At 44.0% G+C, this 19,555-nt stretch overlaps 1 protein-coding gene across 1 annotated transcript; it reads left to right on the top strand.

Annotated features, from left to right (window-relative positions):
- The first annotated feature begins 84 nt into the window (after positions 1-84).
- Positions 85-18,337, top strand: PMS2 (PMS1 homolog 2, mismatch repair system component). Its single transcript, XM_082199707.1, has 15 exons — positions 85-467; positions 1,088-1,227; positions 1,509-1,595; positions 3,015-3,117; positions 3,351-3,534; positions 4,889-5,056; positions 5,453-5,550; positions 6,427-6,526; positions 6,713-6,797; positions 7,586-7,738; positions 8,953-9,820; positions 10,377-10,544; positions 12,810-12,910; positions 16,850-17,019; positions 17,220-18,337. Exons 1-15 carry the CDS (start codon positions 448-450, stop codon positions 17,361-17,363), a joined length of 2,589 nt encoding a protein of 862 aa, XP_082055833.1. The 5' UTR covers positions 85-447; the 3' UTR covers positions 17,364-18,337.
- The last annotated feature ends 1,218 nt before the right edge of the window (positions 18,338-19,555 follow it).

Below are 19,555 nucleotides of genomic sequence, written 5' to 3'. Positions count from 1 at the left end.
GTGACCCGCCCCCGACTTCGCTTCTTATTGGCCTGCGCCGGGTGGGTGACACCTCGAAGGTCCCGCTGGCGGGAAAAGGCGGCGCTTCTTTTCTGCCGTTGGCTTCGTCGCCTGAGGAGAGTGGAATCTGATGCAAGCGCGGCGCTAACGATCGAACCGCAGGCCGCGCCTGCGCAGTACGGTCGAAGAGGCGCGGAGGCCCGGCGCTTCCCCCCAAAGAATTCTGGGAGCTGTAGTTTGTTCAGGCCCAGCGCGAAGTGGGTCGCGTCTTCCGAGTGGGACGTTCTGAGTGAGGCGCTGCTTAGACCTCCGTGCTAGCTCTCGATTCATTCCCCTATGATGAACGGGGTGGCGTCGTTTGCATATTGCATTTTGGACATTTGACAAAAAAATAACTTCAGCGCCGCCGAGGAAGAAGGAGAAAAACAGCAGCCCCGAAGCAACGCCATGGAGCTTGCTCTTCCTAGGTAAGCGCGCAACAAGGTTGCAGCTTGCTTTGCATTGGCTGTGGTTGCTTTTCTATGTCGCTTTTCATTCACATGACCCCCGAAGCGGCATGCAAACGATAAATAGCAATAACGTCAGTAAAATATAATAATAGAGCATCACAAATGCAGCACAAATTGTATAAAGTAATTGGCCAACCGTTAGCAAAACGATTGCAATCTATAAAAAATTGCGGGATTATTTTAGCCAGTCGAGCGTGAGACTCTTCATTTCAGTTCAGTTCAAAATCCTTTATTAGGCATAGCACACCACACATTAACAGAAAGACATCATATACAGACTGTATAAAATACGGGCTCAGCAAACACAATTTATCCCAGACCTATTCTTGACTCCAGGAGATAAATCGATGTACATAGATAATATAATACAACACAGCAACATCACCTACCATTAAAAACCACTAAGTCTCTTTATCATGGCCCATTCTCTCTTCATGGACAGCATTTAAAAATTCAGACTCTTCATTTCAAGGTTAATAATGATCTGATTTATGAGTCTCAAATCCAGCCGTTCGGGTTATTTCAACCAATTTTTGGGCTCGAAAGCCAATTCTGGGTTTTTTTTTGTTTTTTTTTAGGGATCAGCCTTCTAAAGCTATCAAACCAATAGACCAGAAATCTGTCCATCGGATTTGTTCAGGACAGGTGGTCCTGAATCTGTGTACTGCGGTGAAAGAACTGGTGGAAAATAGCATAGATGCTGGTGCTACCAGCGTTGGTAAGCTTACTGTCAAGTGTGCGTGTTTAGCAATCTTATTAGCATGTTGCTTATGTTGGTGTTTGCACGTGCATGTCTGCAAACGGGCAGCTTTTACAAATGGAAAAGAGAACAGAAGTACCATAATAAAAAACCACGTTTGACTAAGAGTGCCCTCGCATACATTTTGAACATTAAAAGGGAAATGTATAGAAACCCCTTCACTGCTGTAAACCTGTATGTGGCAAAATGTGGTGATGCTTTGTAATTGTTATGTGACAAATATTCTTTATAATTTGTAGAAGTGAAACTTAAAGATTATGGAGCAGACCTTATTGAAGTTTCTGATAACGGTTGTGGTGTAGAAGAAGAGAACTTCGCAGGCTTGAGTAAGCTTTGTTTCATGCCTCGTTTTCTATATGCAAATCTGTCAGATCAGTTTGGTTAAGAGAAGCTATTAATGTACTCTCAGAACCAATTTTACTTTCCAGATTCGTGTTTATGGCGAAAAGCAAAAAACATACAGCCGGGTCATACCACATACACAGCAAAACTGCATTTTAAAAACCATTTACTTTAGCAGCAGTACTTTTGTCACCCTTAGAAATATTTGTTTAATGACTATATATCTCACCCTTGACACAAAACTTTTCAAGTCTTCTGTATAATGTAGCGAGAGAGTTAAGAGCCACAGATGAATAGGTTTGACCTCAACAGAACAGAGAGTTCGGTGGAGTGTATCTTTTATGTGAATTGTGGGGTAGCAGTTGGATTGGGGGGAAGTAGCAAAAAGGAAATTGTCTTCACTACTTCCTGTCCCTCCTCATTGCTTTTGCTAGCAAAGTCACTTAAATGACAGTCATTGATAGACTCAGAAATCTTGATAGCACTTTACTGAACAAAAATGAACAAAAATAGTGTATGTAATTTCAGAGGAAGAAACGGAGAGGTTTTGTCTTTCTTTATTCAAGCCTTGTACTCAGTACAGAAATGTTAAACCAGATATATGGAGGAAAAACTCCCCCAGAACTCACAGCCAATCAAGGCACACGCTACCTCCGCCTCCACTTGCTCAACTGACTGACTGACAGCAGAATTAACCCTTGAGATGCAAACTGAATGAGCCCTACTGTTGCAGTTATAACAGTTTCCTTAACTAGGTTTTTGAGTAAAGGCAACTTTGTCTTTTGACACTGCCACTCTGGGTGATCAGAGAAGTCTGGGCTTCTCCCCAGTGTTGCTGAGTGGGACATTAGTTTACTGGGAAGAAGCAGACTTGATTTCTGAGTGGCTTGAGAATTGGCAGTGTCATCAAGGAATATTTTTGGGCAGAAGTCCAAGGTCCACTCAGAAGAAAAATCAGGAGGCTCCTCAAGCACACATTTTGAAATAATGCTTGTTGCCATCTTTAAAGAAGAAGTAGGGCACACAAGTCCATTAATTCCAGAGTCTAAAATTAGGTCATCTCAAACCAGGTGTGGCAAATCTTTGGCCCTACAGTTGTTGTTGAACTACAACTCCCATCAGCCCCAGCAAGCATAGTCAATGGCTAGAGGTGATGGGGGTTGTAGTTCAAGTTCCCTGCAAATGTTTTAGACTCTGGACTTGATGGTCTTATGGAACTTACTGCACCGCTGTTGAGAATACTGTGTTATTTGCAAACCAATAATTAAACATACGCCAAACCACATCACGGGTATAAAGCAATAAAGCCTTGAATCAATTGTTTTAATTATTTTATGCTAGGTAATATTATACAAAAGACATCTGAATGTCTTCTTGTTTTATCTTACCATTTCTTTTTCCAGCTCTGAAACACTACACTTCTAAGATACAAGAGTTTTCTGACCTTACACGTGTTGAAACGTTTGGCTTTCGAGGTGAAGCTCTGAGTTCCCTGTGTGCATTGAGGTAGGATTCTTCTCTGCTTTTAATACAGAGCTCTGGCCAGAGCAGTTGGTACATCTTATACCACAGTCCTTTCCCATTCCCGTAAGAATCTTTGAGCAGAATGGGAGCCCAAGTTTAAAAGAAGCAAGTTTTTACAATTTAAAATTGTTAGCATTAAATGCGGGGTGGTTTTGTTTTTTTAACTCCTGGAAGCTTTTGTTCCCCTGTAGCATTTATTTGTTCTTTTCCTCCAGTGAAGTTTCCATCATAACTTGTCACAAATCTGCAAAGGTTGGCACACGCTTGGTATTTGACCACAGTGGGAAAATCACTCTCAGGATCCCCTGCCCACGACAACAGGGGACGACTGTCAGTGTGCAGCAGTTATTTTATACCTTGCCGGTACGACATAAAGAATTTCAGCGCAACATTAAGAAGGTAGGAGCAGCTGACTAGTAACGTTGTTTTTAAGAATGAATGTAAGAGATCCTAATGAAGGCAAAGGGCCATTGGAGGGAGTGAATAAAGGTGTTCCTTTACCAAATGGTAAAGTCAGATGGGAAGGATCCAAAAATAAACAAGAAACTAGTTCTGAGTAAACACCTGCCTTCCTTCACAGATATGCCTAGTAGATGGAAAAAAATAAATACCGTATTTTTCGCTCTATAAGATGCACCAGACCACAAGACGCACCTAGTTTTTGGAGGAGGAAAACAAGAAAAAAATATTCTGAATCTCAGAAGCCAGAACAGCAAGAGGGATCACTGTGCAGTGAAAGCAGAAATCCCTCTTGCTGTTCTGGCTTCTGGGATAGCTGCGCAGCCTACATTCGCTCCATAAGACGCACACACATTTCCCCTTACTTTTTAGGAGGGAAAAAGTGAGTCTTATAGAGCAAAAAATACGGTAAATAATGTTGATCATTATCATTTTTATTATTACACTTGTTAAGTCGTTTTTCTCAGAGTGAACCAAAGCAACTTACGTTAAAACCAATTAAGAACCTCCAATAAAAAACTAAAAACACAGCCATTCAGATAAAAGGCAGGACTTACAGATGCCACCACATTAAAAGAGGCCAAAAGCCTGGGTAAAGAGAAGAGGCTTTGCCTGGTAATGGCAATAGTAGTAACTATTTTTAGTTTATATAGTGCCTTAGTGTTCAGTGTGCTTCACATGTGCTTATAGTGTGGTAATCCCTAAAACAACCCTAAAACACACTGGAGAGCCAGTGTGGTGTAGTGGTTAAGAGCGGTAGACTCGTAATCTGGGGAACCGGGTTCGCGTCTCCGCTCCTCCACATGCAGCTGCTGGGTGACCTTGGGCCAGTCACACTTCTCTGAAGTCTCAGCCCCACTCACCTCACAGAGTGTTTGTTGTGGGGGAGGAAGGGAAAGGAGAATGTTAGCCGCTTTGAGACTCCTTAAAGGGAGTGAAAGGCGGGATATCAAATCCAAACTCTTCTTCTTCTTTAAGGTAGGTCTTCATTGTTGTAGTTGTAGGCCAGAGATTGAGAATATGATAGCTTTAGACAAGCTATCTTGCAAGCTCGTGACAGATGCAGGTTTAAGTGGGAGGCTTTGTGGTTCTCAGCTTAGTCTTTTAACCAGTTCTATTCACCAGCCCTCATTATTGTGTTGTTATATTCTATACGATGAGGTAGGATAATAAGCCATGAATTAAAAGGTGTTTTGAAGTGGGAGGGAAATGGCAGTGATCACGCATAGTCTGTGTAAGCATGCTTCATTACATAGTCACTGGAAAATCATCACTATCTCTTTGTTTTTGCCAGGAGTATGCAAAAATGGTTCACGTGTTACAAGCATACTGTATCATTTCAACAGGAGTTCGTATTAACTGCACCAATCAGGTTGGCCAAGGGAAGAAGCAAGCTGTGGTTTGCACCAGTGGGAGCTCAAACTTAAAAGAAAACATTGGAGCAATATTTGGACAAAAGCAGGTATTACTGTTATTATTATTATTATTAACATCCGTATTGTTACAACTACGGTTGCTGCTACTGCAGTGAACTAAAGCAATAGGTACTTCTACTCCTGCACAGTTAATGCTTTGTACAGTTAACGACAGTAAGCAAGTTGTCCTTGTGACATCGGGTGGTGGTGCTGTGCTTTGAAGCCCAGAATGTTGGGCCTTCAAAGAGCAGCATAGAGCTGTTTGAAAGCCCTTTGTCAGCAGCCCTGCACTGCTTCTTAAACCTCCAAAAACCAGAGGCTTAAAGAGAAGCGTGGGGCTGTTTACAGTTTCTAAGCAGCCCTGCGCTGGTATATGAACCTCTGGTTTTGGGGCAGTGGCTGGGAAGGAGAAGCGAGTTCCATCAACTACCACTTATTTCCAGGTGCAGAGCTTGGTTCCTTTCGTTCAGCTACCCCCTAGTGATGCTGTCTGTGAAGAATATGGCCTGAATGTTTCTGATATGCCAGCCAATTTTTATACGTAAGTAGAAGATTGTACGTACCTCACAGTCTATGCAGCTTCCCTATGTTTAATTGGCTTAGGCTGCAAATCCTAATTCCCTCCTTCATGAGGGTAATGCCTACTGAATTCAGTGGGACCTCTGCGTAGATATGTTTAGGATCACGGCCTTAACCATTCAGCTCTACAATTTTAAGGTGTGTCAGTCACGTCTATTAGTCTTCCTTGCCACCTGGAACCAATCGAGGAGACTGCATGAAAATTATTGCGTTCTCATTTTAAGCGTTTAGGGCAAAGATATACTAAATTAGGCTTAAGTGAAATGAGTCCCACAAGCTTCCTGGTCGAAGTTCTGGGTACTCTGACAGGTGTACAAAGCTATGTCGGGCATGTCAAGATATTCAGCTTGGAATAGTCATTCCCCACAGTTCAAGGGCAGCTGAATAATAAAAAAGGAATGAATATTGTAATCCATTTATCTTTTATATTTAAGGATGTGTGGATAGTTATTTTTTGGATATGGGTAGACCTGCTGTGACAAAGTTTGAGAACTTTTGAAGAAGGACCCAGGAATTAAAAGCTCATCTTTTTTTTTTTTTTTTTTTTAAAGCCAGTGTACCTGGCATAAGTGCTTAGCTTCCTCACTCGTTCAGCAGTGAGTGAGAAGTTTGCTGGAGGTTGCCCTTTGCCAGGATGAAAGTCCGTTGAGAAGTGGTGACAGATTTGTTGGTGTGTGAGTCTGTGGTAGCTTGGCAACCCCACAAACCTCAGCTTTAGTCTTTTTGAAAGAAAGAAAGAAAGAAAGAAAGAAAGAAAGAAAGAAAGGTGTGTCAAATTGCACAGCTTCTATGCTTTTCTTCTTTGGAACCATATCCTTGACATATTTACTTTGATCAGTATCACAGGCTTTGTTTCCCGTTGCGATCATGGTGTCGGGAGAAGTACCACAGACAGGCAGTTCTTCTTTATCAACCAGCGGCCCTGTGATGCAGCCAAGGTAGGGCTCTCTCTCGCAACACGCACAATGCCTTCGTTCTTCACTTTTGCAGCCTTAGAGCTGTAGTTTGCCTTTCCACCCACTGTGTCATGGAAGTGGTGAGACGAAGCTTTTTAAGAATGCGGGTTGAATTGCAGCGAGCGCAAATAGCAGTCTGTCTTCAACGCCTTCTTCTTTTCTGGACAGGTTTCCAAAGTTGTGAATGAAGTATACCACATGTACAACAGACACCAGTATCCGTTTGTGGCTCTTAATATATGTGCAAATTCCGGTGAGTCACACACATTTCTCTAGGAAAAAATTGAAAGGTTAAGTATGTTTATGTGTGCGGTTGTTGTTTAGCAGTTGGGATAAACATCCTGATTCTTCATCACTCGGTTGGCAGTAAATCTCAATTCCAATACTCACAAGCCAGGTTGCCAACAGGCCATTTTTTAAAAAAAGAGCTTGGTTTTCTTCTTTCCTTTTAATAGAGGTTTGATAGGCAGAAATCAACAAGTGAAGCTTTCCATGATAAGCTGCTTGACTACCCGCTGCTGATAAAAAGCAGCAAGAAGTCTAGTTCAAAAGCTGATAACCCTACTTCAAGCAAATGTGTGCTGTTTTTTTTCAGATTGTGATGTAAATTGATATACAGTCTCTGCACTCTGAAGTGCATTAGTCTTAAAATTTACCCTGTTGATAAGAAATCTTCTAAACTAGGGTGAAGTGCCTGAATTGGCTTGTTCACTGCTAACAAACCACAATATGAAGCCATGGTTTGTTGTTTACTAATGAGCTTTAGTTTGTTTTAACTAGAGCTTGGAGGTGCATATTCACCTAACACCCTTCCTTAATCATGCTTTGTTTGCCCACCCAGATGCTCACCAAATTGCAAAGGCACGAGGCAAAAAGTTGCTGGAAGATTTTGGAGAGACAAGGCGTGGTTCATTTGTTTTTTGTCTGCAGGACAGCTTTCGATTAATTCATTTGTTAAACATGCTATGGCTTCGCCTAAGAAAACTATGACTAAATGTTAATGTGAACCAAGCCAATACCGTTTTATGTCTTTGTTTTTAGAATGTGTTGACATCAATGTGACACCCGACAAAAGGCAAATAATGTTGCAGGAAGAGAAACTTCTATTGGCGACTCTAAAGACTTCAATGTTGGGGATGTTTGGCAGTGATGTTAACAAACTCATCGCCAGCCATACATTGCCAGATACTAAAGGTAGGAATGACACCAGCCATTTAAACCAACTCCCTTTCTAAGTGGATAATTATGCTTTTTTAAAAGTGCATTGTTAATGGGCTGGTTCAGCTGTTTGTGTTCGGCTACACACAGTGTGTATTTCCTCAAATGTCAGCCCAGCTTTATTCCCTGGGGCTCGGGGCAATCACTTCCGCTTAGAATTGCGGCCTCGTTTAGTTAGACAAACTCAGGCACAGTTTTAATGTGATTTCCTGCAGTGCCTTGCGTTACGGACAAGGCATCAGGTATCAATGGATTTTTGCCTGCTGTTTGTGAAATGGAGCTTGGCATTTTCACAATTTTGCCTTCTAAGATGTTTTCCCTGAATCACATTTCTTGCTCCAAACTTGATGTGTTATGGGCCAAGTAGAGAAGTGGCAGCGTGGGACGCGGGTGGCGCTGTGGGTTAAACCACAGAGCCTAGGACTTGCCGATCAGAAGGTCGGCGGTTCGAATCCCCGCGACGGGGTGAGCTCCCGTTGCTTGGTCCCTGCTCCTGCCAACCTAGCAGTTTGAAAGCACGTCAAAGTGCAAGTAGATAAATAGGTACTGCTCCGGCAGGAAGGTAAACGGCGTTTCCGTGTGCTGCTCTGGTTCGCCAGAAGCGGCTTAGTCATGCTGGCCGCATGACCCGGAAGCTGTACGCCGGCTCCCTTGACCAATAAAGTGAGATGAGCGCCACAAGCCCAGAGTCGTCCATGACAGGACCTAATGGTCAGGGGTCCCTTTACCTTTACCTAGAGAAGTGGCGGGCGGTGCACAATCTGGAGCCGTAAAGTACACTCCCAATTGTTATCAGTGTCAATTGATGGTGACTGCAAGCCTGCTGGATTTGCTGCAAGACCAAGTTCTCCACTGCACAGCTGATCAGTGGTGACTTCAAGCCTCACTTGACTTGGATTTCCTTTTGTAGCATAGCTTGCCGCACTACAAAGAAAAATTTCATCACCCAATGTCATCGTGAAGCCAGATGATTGATAATTGAGCGGGCCTCCATCCAACTGTCAGAGTGATCCACTGTGGTTGGGGGGGGGGATCTAGGATTCAGCTGGCTGGCCAGATCCATTTCCCCACCCCTGCTCTCGTTGTTCTTTCTCTGGAGCCTTGGAGTTCTCTATTGGGGCCTTGATTTATTCCTGTGGGTTGATTTTTAAATTGCAATTTAAAACTCTCCTCTCTTCACCCTTTCTTAGGAAATTTCACAGTGCTTCAAGAAGAGGCAGAAAGCCCTGCCTTGGAAACTTCACGTGGCTCTTCCTCTCAGAATCTGAGCGCAAAAGAAAAAACAGCAATCACTCTTGCCAAACTTAGGGAATCATTTTCTCTCCACCAAGTGAAAAGGGCCCGTTTTCATGGTGTTGAAAATGCCAGGCGTCAACAAAGTTCCTCTGGGCAGAAAGAACTTCCGGCATTTTTTAGCATTTTGGATTCTCCAAAGAAGAAGACTGGCTCCAGCAAAGAGGCGGAGTGTGGAAGAGAGGAGGATCCAAGTACATTCATGCTTTCGGGCAAAAAACTCAAGAAATCAGCAGAAGATAAAGATTCTGGTTGTGGGAGCACCTCAGCAGAATCAGAAGTGGGTTTAAGCACGCCAGAAAATGGTAGCTGTTCCAGCTGTGAAAACGCAATTGGCTCACCTCTTGAAGATTTCCCTATTTTCAGAGAAGTTCAAAGTGGCAGTCTTGAGACGAGGGGAGATTTCTGGGGAGCTGAATGCAAATTGAACCAAAGCAAAGAGAGCCAATTATCCCAGCAGGCAGACAGTTCACCCCCCAAAATGAAACGTTTTAAGATGAGCCAGCCTCTTTCTCAGGTGGCCACTCCGTCAAAGATGGAGAATGACCGGGATTCTTCAGTCCTATCGCAGTATGATGTACCTGTAGAACTGGAGAAGAAAACCGTACCGTTGGAGTTTTCTCTGAGCGCACTGATGGGCAGAGTACAGAAGCTAAGCCAGGAACAGGAGAAGAAAGAAGCAGCGCTAAAATTCAGAAAATTCAGGGCAAAAATTAGCCCAGGAGAAAATAAAACAGCAGAAGATGAATTAAGAAAAGAAATCAGGTATTTGACCTTTTAAATTCCTCCATTGGCAAAGCAGTGGTATCTCTTTGACTTGAAAGGAGTTGGGATGGTACATCTGGAATATTTGCAGTGACCAGGAAATCCTCACTGTAGAGTAGGTGAAACTTTGCTTTGCTTTGCACCGTGAGACGCAGCTTTCCATCTTAGGTTCCCATGCAAAATTCTTCCCAGGTTCCCATATACTCTGCTTGAGGGACAGCTGGGCAATGCTGCTTACACATCTGTCCTTGACCATGAGGTGACAGAGAGAGCTTTTCACAACTCACTGTGATGCTCACTGTAACTTTCTGGAGCGAGTTGCTAGTCTTTTAGGCAGCTGGCCACAAGACTCCCCAAAAACTGCAGACAAACTCCGGCTCCCTCAGTCAGTAAAGCAAGATGAGCGCCGCAACCCCAGAGTCCTTTGCGACTGGACTTAATTGTCAGGGGTCCTTTACCTTTACCTTTTAAGGGAACTTAAAGGGCTGATAGTTCCCCTGCCCTAAAATGTAAACACATTTTTAACCTGCTTTCCCCACCCTTTCCTTATATACAGGAAAGAGATGTTTGCTAAAATGGACATAATCGGCCAGTTCAATTTAGGGTTTATAATAGCCAAGCTGAACTCGGACCTCTTCATCATTGATCAACATGCTTCAGATGAGAAGTACAACTTCGAGATGTTGCAAGAGCACACTGTTCTGCAGGGGCAAAAGCTGATCACGTAAGTGTCCCAAGACGAGCAGCTGGCCGCTCAGTGCAGTCAGCGAAGGCCCTACTGTTGGACCAGTTTCGTTGCTTTTTTATTGCATGGTAGAGCTTCTTTGGGAGTTGCTCTGGGTGTTCAGGGAGCAGAAGAGTGGGGTAGAAATACTAAGTACAGTGGTACCTCAGGTTAAGTACTTAATTCGTTCCAAAGGTCCGTTCTTAACCTGAAACTGTTCTTAACCTGAAGCACCACTTTGGCTAATGGGGCCTCCTGCTGCCACCGCGCCACTGGAGCACAATTTCTGTTCTCATCCTGAAGCAAAGTTCTTAACCCGAGGTACTATTTCTGGGTTAATGGAGTCTGGGTTAATGGAGTCTGTAACCTGAAGCGTATGTAACCTGAAGCATATGTAACCCGAGGTACCACTGTATTAGCTGAATGGCAGTAATTGGATAAACATATTTTTAACTTGTGGCTGTTTAAAGAAGCACATACTTGGGATGGAATGAGATACAGCTAACAAAGGTAATAATTTGAATGCAAGCTGATTTAAGGGGGGGGGTGTATGTTAGGGCTCATAAAAGGGTTCTTTATGGGAGTCCCTGGGGCTCTTTTTCCTCCCGCCTCACTTTTTAAAGCCTTTGTTTGTGCTTTACTTTGCTTATAGGGTGTCTGGGTCCACTGCCAAGTATCGTATTTTTCGCTCTATAACACGCACCCGACCATAGCACGCACATAGTTTTTAGAAGAGGAAAATCCGTAGGTATGCCACCTGTAGGCATTCCCTCCATAACACGCACAGACATTTTCCCTTACTTTCTAGGAGGAAAAAAGTGAGTGTTATGGTGCAAAAAATACGGTACTTTGCAAGTTGAGGCACCAGCAGTCCTCCATCTTAATTTTTCAGGGGTAATCTGTAAATTAGCATATGCAAATAAGTCCCATGAGCCTGTGTCCTGAGCCCCTTAGGTGAGGCACCCCCAAACTCGGCCCTCCAAATGTTTTGGGACTACAACTCCCATCATCCCTAGCTAACAGGACCAGTGGTCAGGGATGATGGGAATTGTAGTCCCAAAACATCTGGAGGGTCGAGTTTGGGGCTGCCTGCCTTAGGTACTTAGCAGCCGGGTTAGAATTGAAAATTGGCCACAGGTTATGGTGGGTTTTACAGCATTTTAAATACTTTTTAAAAAGAAGTTTAGCTGTCCTAGTATTCAAAGTTCCTATGAATGCTAAGATTAATGTGAGGATGGTCTTTTGATACATTTGAGGTTAGGCTTGGCTTACTCAAACCCCTTTTCCCCTCTGAACTTCATAAAAAAGAAGAGGAAAAAAAGATACAGTGGTGCCTCGCAAGACGAAATTAATTTGTTCCGCAAGTTTTTTCTTCTTGCGAGTTTTTCGTCTTGCGAAGCACGGTTTCCCATAGGAATGCATTGAAAATCAATCAATGCGTTCCTATGGAGACCGCCCGGGGACAGAGGGGACCTGTTTTAAAGCAAGGGAAGGGGCAGCGGGGAGAATCGCTTCTCCCCGTTGCCGCCCCTTGGTTCAAAAGGGGTCCGGGGAGAGAGGGGAAGGCGCGCGCACGCCTTCCCCTCTGTCCCCTCTTGAAGCAAGGGGCGGAGGGGAGAAGATCACTTCTCCCCGTTGCCGCCCCTTGGTTCAAAAGGGATCCGGGGACAGCGGAGATTGTGGGGCTGGCAACGGGGAGAAGCGATCTTCTCCCCTCTGCCCCTTGCTTCAAAAGAGGTCCGGGGTGCGGGGGCAAGCTTCGTTTTGCGAAGCAAGCCCATAGGGAAATTCGTCTTGCGAAGCAACTCGAAAACGAAAAAACCTTTCGTCTTGCGAGTTTTTCGTCTCGCGAGGCGTTCGTCTTGCGGGGCACCACTGTAGTAGTAACAAGCATTTCATTGGATGTATATTAAAATATCTCCATCTGACAGGAGCTTTGGGATCCCATCTGCTTTATTCATTTAAAGTAGACTATACCATTTAAGGAGAGTCATGGCTTTCCCTAAACAGTTGTGGAAACTGTAGTTTAAGAGCTACAATTCCCAGTGGTTTAACAAGTCCGCTTCAGGGAAGTCTGGGATTGGTTGGTGGGGAACAGGGGTCTCCCCACAATTCCTAGCACCCTTAAACTACAGTGCCCAAGTGATATGAGACTGCTTTAAATGTATCAGGTGGGGCCTAACTTTTGCCAGAATGTATCAAGATAAACACTCGTCACACTAACTTCACTCCCTATTCTTTTTTCAATGTCTCCCATTATTTCAGGCCTCAGAATCTTAACTTAACTGCTGTAAGCGAAAGCATTTTAATGGAAAACCTGGAAATTTTCAGAAAAAATGGATTTGATTTTGTTATTGATGAAGATGGTGAGTTTCCACCTAAATGGGATGCTAATATCTAGGGTACAAAGATCTGCCCAAGTTCCTTTGCCCAAGTGGTGGTTGCTATTCTCTTTCTCTCCGACACCAATGCCCACCGAAAAGCAGCAGCAGTGTATAGTATGCAACAATCGTTTGCATAGGTCCTTGGGAGTAATCTCCATCCAGCTATGTGGCATGTAAGTAGGGATTGCTTTGGACTGCATTGGTTCAACTTGTAGAACACACTGAGCTTTTTTCACCCAGCTGAAATGCAAGCAGTCTTGCAAAGGTAGTGTCACCACTTACCATGAAGTCAGGAACCCCATCAAAGGAAAGGAAAGACGTATCTAGCCTCTGCTTCATTGTTTTCTTCCTTTTCTGACTTCCTCCAATGTAAATGAAACTTCAAAATCTTGTTTGCTTTCACATGCCAGAGCAAGAATAGTCTGTGAGTTACGGTGCTCTGGCAAATGTCCTTGCTCCTGCCCTGAAGAAAAGCCCGGAAGCTACACTACACTTCTGGAAATTTCATCAGCTTTACATCCTAATAGAAATTATTCTTTTCTCTTAGCAATGCCTTGGGGTTTTCTTCTCACAGAGTTTATGCGGTATAGACAAAGGAACCAAGTAGGTGAGCCCAGGGCTATGGTTCCTTCCCACAGTAGTGGTCTCTATCCTAGTGAGCAGTTGTCAACCTGAGCGTTATAGACTTTTCATATTGCTATGGAATAAAGCAAGACTAGAGAAGCAGCTCCCATGTTGCTATAGCAATAGTCCGGAGTGCAACCTCTCCACTGTGATATTCATGCAAAGAAAACAGGAAATGTTCTGCCTTGTGCTTTCTGTTTTTCACATCTCTCTCTAATAATAATAATAATAATAATAATAATTTATTATTTATACCCCGCCCATCTGGCTGGGTCTCCCCAGCCACTCTGGGCAGCTTCCATAAAAACCAAAAATACAATAAAATATCACACGTTAAAAACTTCCCTGAACAGGGCTGCCTTAAGATGTCTTCTGAATGTCAGGTAGTTGTTTATCGCTTTGACATCTGATGGAAGGGCGTTCCACAGGGCGGGCGCCACTACCGAGAAGGCCCTCTGCCTGGTTCCCTGTAGCTTTGCTTCTCGCAATGAGGGAACTGCCAGAAGGCCCTCGGCGCTGGACCTCAGCGTCCGGGCAGAATGATGGGGGTGGAGACGCTCCTTCAGGTATACTGGACCGAGGCTGTTTAGGGCTTTAAAGGTCAGCACCAACACTTTGAATTGTGCTCAGAAACGTACTGGGAGCCAATGCAGGTCTTTCAAGACTGGTGTTATATGGTCTCGGCGGCCGCTCCCAGTCACCAGTCTAGCTGCCGCATTCTGGATTAGTTGTAGTTTCCGAGTCACCTTCAAAGCTAGCCCCACGTGGAGTGCATTGCAGTAGTCCAAGCGGGAGATAACCAGAGCATGCACCACTCTGGCGAGACAGTCCGCAGGCAGATAGGGTCTCAGCCTACGTACCAGATGGAGCTGGTAAACAGCTGCCCTGGACACAGATTTGACCTGTGCCTCCATGGACAGCTGTGAGTCCAAAATGACTCCCAGGCTGCGCACCTGGTCCTTCAGGGGCACAGTTACCCCATTCAGGACCAGGGAATCCTCCACACCTGCCCGCCTCCTGTCCCCCAAAAACAGTACTTCTGTCTTGTCAGGATTCAACCTCAATCTGTTAGCCACCATCCATCCTCCAACCGCCTCCAGACACTCACACAGGACCTTCACCGCCTTCACTGGTTCTGATTTAAAAGAGAGGTAGAGGTAGAGGTACATCTCTCTCTACTGTCTGAATCAGTGCTTTGATGTTTAAAATGAACTTTAATATTGGGTTTTTGAATTGTAACCTACCTTGGGGACCTCATGGTGAATGGCTGGTAAGAAATCTGTTAGTATTAACAGTTCCTACCTCCTACTCAGGGTGGTGCTGTGGGTTAAACCACAGAGCCTAGGACTTGCCGATCAGAAGGTCGGCAGTTCGAATCCCCGCGACGGGGTGAGCTCCCGTTGCTCGGTCCCTGCTCCTGCCAACCTAGCAGTTCGAAAGCACGTCAACGTGCAGGTAGATAAATAGGTACCACTCCAGGGGGAAGGTAAACGGCGTTTCCGTGCGCTGCTCTGGTTCGCCAGAAGCGGCTTAGTCATGCTGGCCACGTGACCCAGAAGCTGTCGGCAGACAAACGCCAGCTTCCTCGGCCAGTAAAGCGAGATGAGCGCGCAACCCCAGAGTTGGCCACGACTGGACCTAATGGCCAGGGGTCCCTTTACTTTTACCTTTACCTTTACCTCCTACTGTCATAAGAAGGGCCTGCTGGATCAAGCCAAAGGCCCATCAGAGTCCACCATTTTGTTTTCACAGTGGCCAACCAGATGCCTATGGGAGGCCCGTAAGCAGGACACAAATTCTAATGTTAATGAGGCAGGGAGGTATGCAGACTTGTGAAGATGGGGCAGCATTCATCTCTGGAGGCGTGAAAGGTGTGAAAGGTTCTATTTTGGACATGAGAGAGAGAGAGAGAGGAAGTGAAACAGTTGTGCTTCCTGTTTGCCCGATATTGGTGTCGTGACCAAAGTTGCACCTAACTGCAGCAGGGCCCGTGTGTTACGAATGCCCTTAATTCTTCATGCATCCGTTTTTCAGCTCTGCATTTTAAAAATTAGAAGTCGTAACACGAAGGTAGAAATGATTAAATTTTAAAATTATTTTTGAGACACGCTCCATCTTTCAACAGCTGCCTTAATCAGGGTGTGCGTGTTATTGGGTCGTTGTTTCTATTTTGACATATATATATATATATATATATATATATATATATATATGTGCAGGTTTTGGTGTCTTCGGGTGTCTTCCCGTGTAAGAGTCGGGGTGTCTGTGTGACGACACGTCCCGCCTGCCAGACATCTGGAAATTAGCCCTCCCCACAAAAACCGACACCAGAACCAGAGGCACACAGAACGCCGTCACCAATCAACCACACCAGACCCAAACCCAGACCCTCTCCACAGACATATTACAGACTCCATCCAGTAGCCAAACTATAGTGGCACCTCCGGATGCTGCACCCCCCTGCAATCCCTACACAGATCTGGCTGGCACAAGGCACAAAACCACAGCTCGCCCCTATACACGAAGCCAAGCCAGAGCACAACTAAATGCAGCACAGCCATCTTCTCAGAAAAACTCTTCACAAGCTCAAGAGGTCAAGACACAAAAGCTTTAGCAACTAATCTACACTTAATGACCCACCCAGTGGTATTCAGAATATCACTCATGAAATCACTCAAGATATCCCTCAAGTAATTAAGGAACAAAAGAAGAAAAGGCACACTAATCTAGGAACTTCCTCTCTGCCCAGAACGTTGGAGGCTATACACCACACCCCTCAACAGTATTTATAGAAACTCAAACACCAGACTCTGCTCTGTTCCAGTAACAAGAAGCCGAAAGCACCAGCCTGAAGATGACGAGTGAGACCTCGTCGAAACGTCGCACAGACACCCCGACTCTTACACGGGAAGACACCCGAAGACACCAAAACCTGCATTCCTGTACCCGTGAAAATCTACGAAAGCATATATATATATATATATATATATATATATATATATATATATATATATATATATAGATTTTGTTCTGTGAACCGCCCTGAGACCTCCAGGTATAGGGCGGTATTTAAATTCAATCAATCAATCAATCATCAGCTTTATCACACACACAGATGAAGATCTATATTCGCAGAGCCACATCAGATGCTCTTGCTGCATTAAGAGCATACGATTTAAAAATCTAAATTTCAGGTTTTAGATTACAAGTGGGAATTTTTCATTTACTTTTAGCTTTTTTAAAATGTATGCATGAAAAGTGTGGTGGCTATTAAATCATTCATTTAAAACCTTGCAGCTCCTGCTACCCAAAGAGTTAAACTCATCTCTTTACCTACAAGCAAAAACTGGACTTTTGGTCCACAAGATATAGAGGAGTTAATCTTCATGTTAAGCGACTGCCCTGGAGTGATGTGCAGGCCTTCCAGAGTAAGACAGATGTTCGCTTCTCGAGCATGTAGAAAGTCTGTAAGTATTAATCCGTTGGAGGTTTCATATTTATTTCTTGCTTTTCTATTAAAATAACGCTCAAAGCTGCTTACTGGATAACGGGACATAGGAGGGAACTTCCTTTTTTAAGATTAAGGAAGTAAAGTATGTCAACCCAAAATAGATAACGGTAGTACTGACCCTCATGAGACTTTTAACATTTTATTTTTCATCTACAGGTGATGGTTGGAACTGCGCTTAATGCAAATGAGATGAAGAAACTCGTCACCCACATGGGGGAGATTGAGCACCCTTGGAATTGCCCACACGGAAGACCTACCATAAGGCATATAGCCAATCTAGATCTGATTTCACAAGAATAACGAACCTTTATGCACGTTCGTTAGGACATTTTTAGCATTTATTCCATTGGCGGATGCTATTGAGACCTCTTTTATAGGATTCTGATTTATCACGAAATTCTTTTTCTCCCTTTGCAGCACAAAAGATCAAGCTTACCATGTTGTTCAAGAAATAAACTACTAGATGGGCAAAATGTCTATGCTGATGCAACTAAGTGTGTGTAACTGAGGTTATAGCTGCTCATCTCTTGCAACTCCCACCATGCACCAAACCCCACGATCCTTGGATCTCTGCAAGTGTTTTATCACAACACTGGCATAGATCCACGGTGTCTCCCCTTATCCCTGTGCAGGTGAACTGTCATTAAGTCCTGCAACACCTTTTACTACCCTTTTAGAACAAAAAAGGCTGGAAAATCAAGCCAATACCCGTTTCTATGGATTAAGGCTTGGTTTGAGTTATGCTGCTGCCTTTGGTCTACATCAAACTACGTGTGAGGCAGGGAGAAATTAGGTTTCTCTCTTCAGGGTTTCCCCCCCACGGCAGTTCCTTTTCACCTGCCCTGTAGGTGAACAAAAAGCGAAGGAGCAGGCTGAGATACTTTGTCCTGTGCACCAGACAATTGTCTCAAAATTATGGGACGGTAGGAGGCAATTTGTGGTGTTTCCCTTGGTGGTTATCCAGAGTAGTTCAACAACTAATAATCTTGAGAGCCCAAGAAACTATATTTTCTGCCCACTGGGTTGGGGCAGCTCTGCCCTGGTTGGTTAACCTATTACGGAATGATCTGCTGGTCATTTATATTAGTGTAGCTTCACTGCTAAAAACAGTTTCCTTTTATTAAATAACTTGTACATAGAAAGGATTTGTGTACATACGTTCTTACTATGGATGGCCTTTTGTTTTTATAGCAGATATATATATTTAAAATATTTTTTTAAAAAACACAAATGAACGTTCTCCAGCTTTCTCATTAAATGATTTTCCTAAAGAATTTGTTGTGGTGTGTCTTCAGTATCTTCATTTACCCCCCCCCCCAAAAAAAAATCCTTCCAGTAGCACCTTAAAGACCAACTAAGTTAGTTCTTGGTATGAGCTTTCGTGTGCATGCACACTTCTTCAGATACACTGAAACAGAAGTTGCCAGACCCTTCTATATAGTGAGAAGGTGGGGAGGGGTATTACTCAGAAGGGTGGTGGGAATGGGAGATTGGCAGATAGCTGAGATGAGCCTGTTGACGACTCTAAACGACTGTAATAGGTCTTACAGCAAAAGGCAAGGGGTGAGAAGGTGAGAAATGGCTTAGTCATGTATAATGAAATATCATTTACTCAGACACTTCAACCAGAAGCTGACCCTGGGGGAAATCTTGCCTTTTGTCTTATGGCACCTGCCCTTTGGAATTCCCTCCTGTTAAATGTTAGATGCTGTCTCCCTTTTCAGTAACACCTCCCTCTTTCAGCAAGCCTTTCAAGCAGAGTCTGCATTTGTTGGGAGTTAATTTTAGATGTTCTAATTCATGGGTAGGTAAACTAAGACCCAGGGGCCGGATCCAGCCCAATCGCCTTCTTAATCCGGCCTGTGGATGGTCTGGGAATCAGCGTGTTTCTACATGAGTAGAATGTGCCCTTTTATTTAAAATGCGTCTCTGGATTATTTGTGGGGCCCGTCGGGTGTTTTTACATGTGTAGAATGTGTGCTTTTATTTAAAATGCATCTCTGGGTTATTTGTGGGGCATAGAAATTCATCCCCCCCCCAAAAAAAATAGTCCGCCCCCCCACAAGGTCTGAGGGACAGTGGACCGGCCCCCTGCTAAAAAAGTTTGCTGACCCCTGTTCTAATTGTTTTATTGCCTGAGTGTTTGCCACCTTTAGCTTCTTTGGGGTGGGATATAAATTTAATAAAAAGTATATGTGCGAACGGTTGAACTTAATTGAAATGCCAAAAGGAGGCTAGGGTAGCTAGCTAAATCTCAATTTATGAAGCAAGCAAGGCAAGACAGGAAATGCTATTCTTTGCCGGTGTAAATGAATAGAACATTATGAGATTAACTTGTGCTGGGGTAAGAAAATAATGTATCTTCAACTTTCAACTTTCAGCTATCTGAAAAGCAGCAGTGTGTAATTCACAAGTTTATAGTTTCACACACACCTCAAAAAGAATGGTCCACTGAAAGAGGTCTCCAGCTTTTTCTCAGGTACTAGTTACTG

Source organism: Podarcis vaucheri (genome assembly GCF_965113315.1).
Source record: "Podarcis vaucheri genome assembly, chromosome: 14".
NCBI lineage: Eukaryota > Metazoa > Chordata > Lepidosauria > Squamata > Lacertidae > Podarcis > Podarcis vaucheri.
Note: the sequence above shows the minus strand (reverse complement) of the source record. Positions and strands in the feature narration are given on the sequence as shown.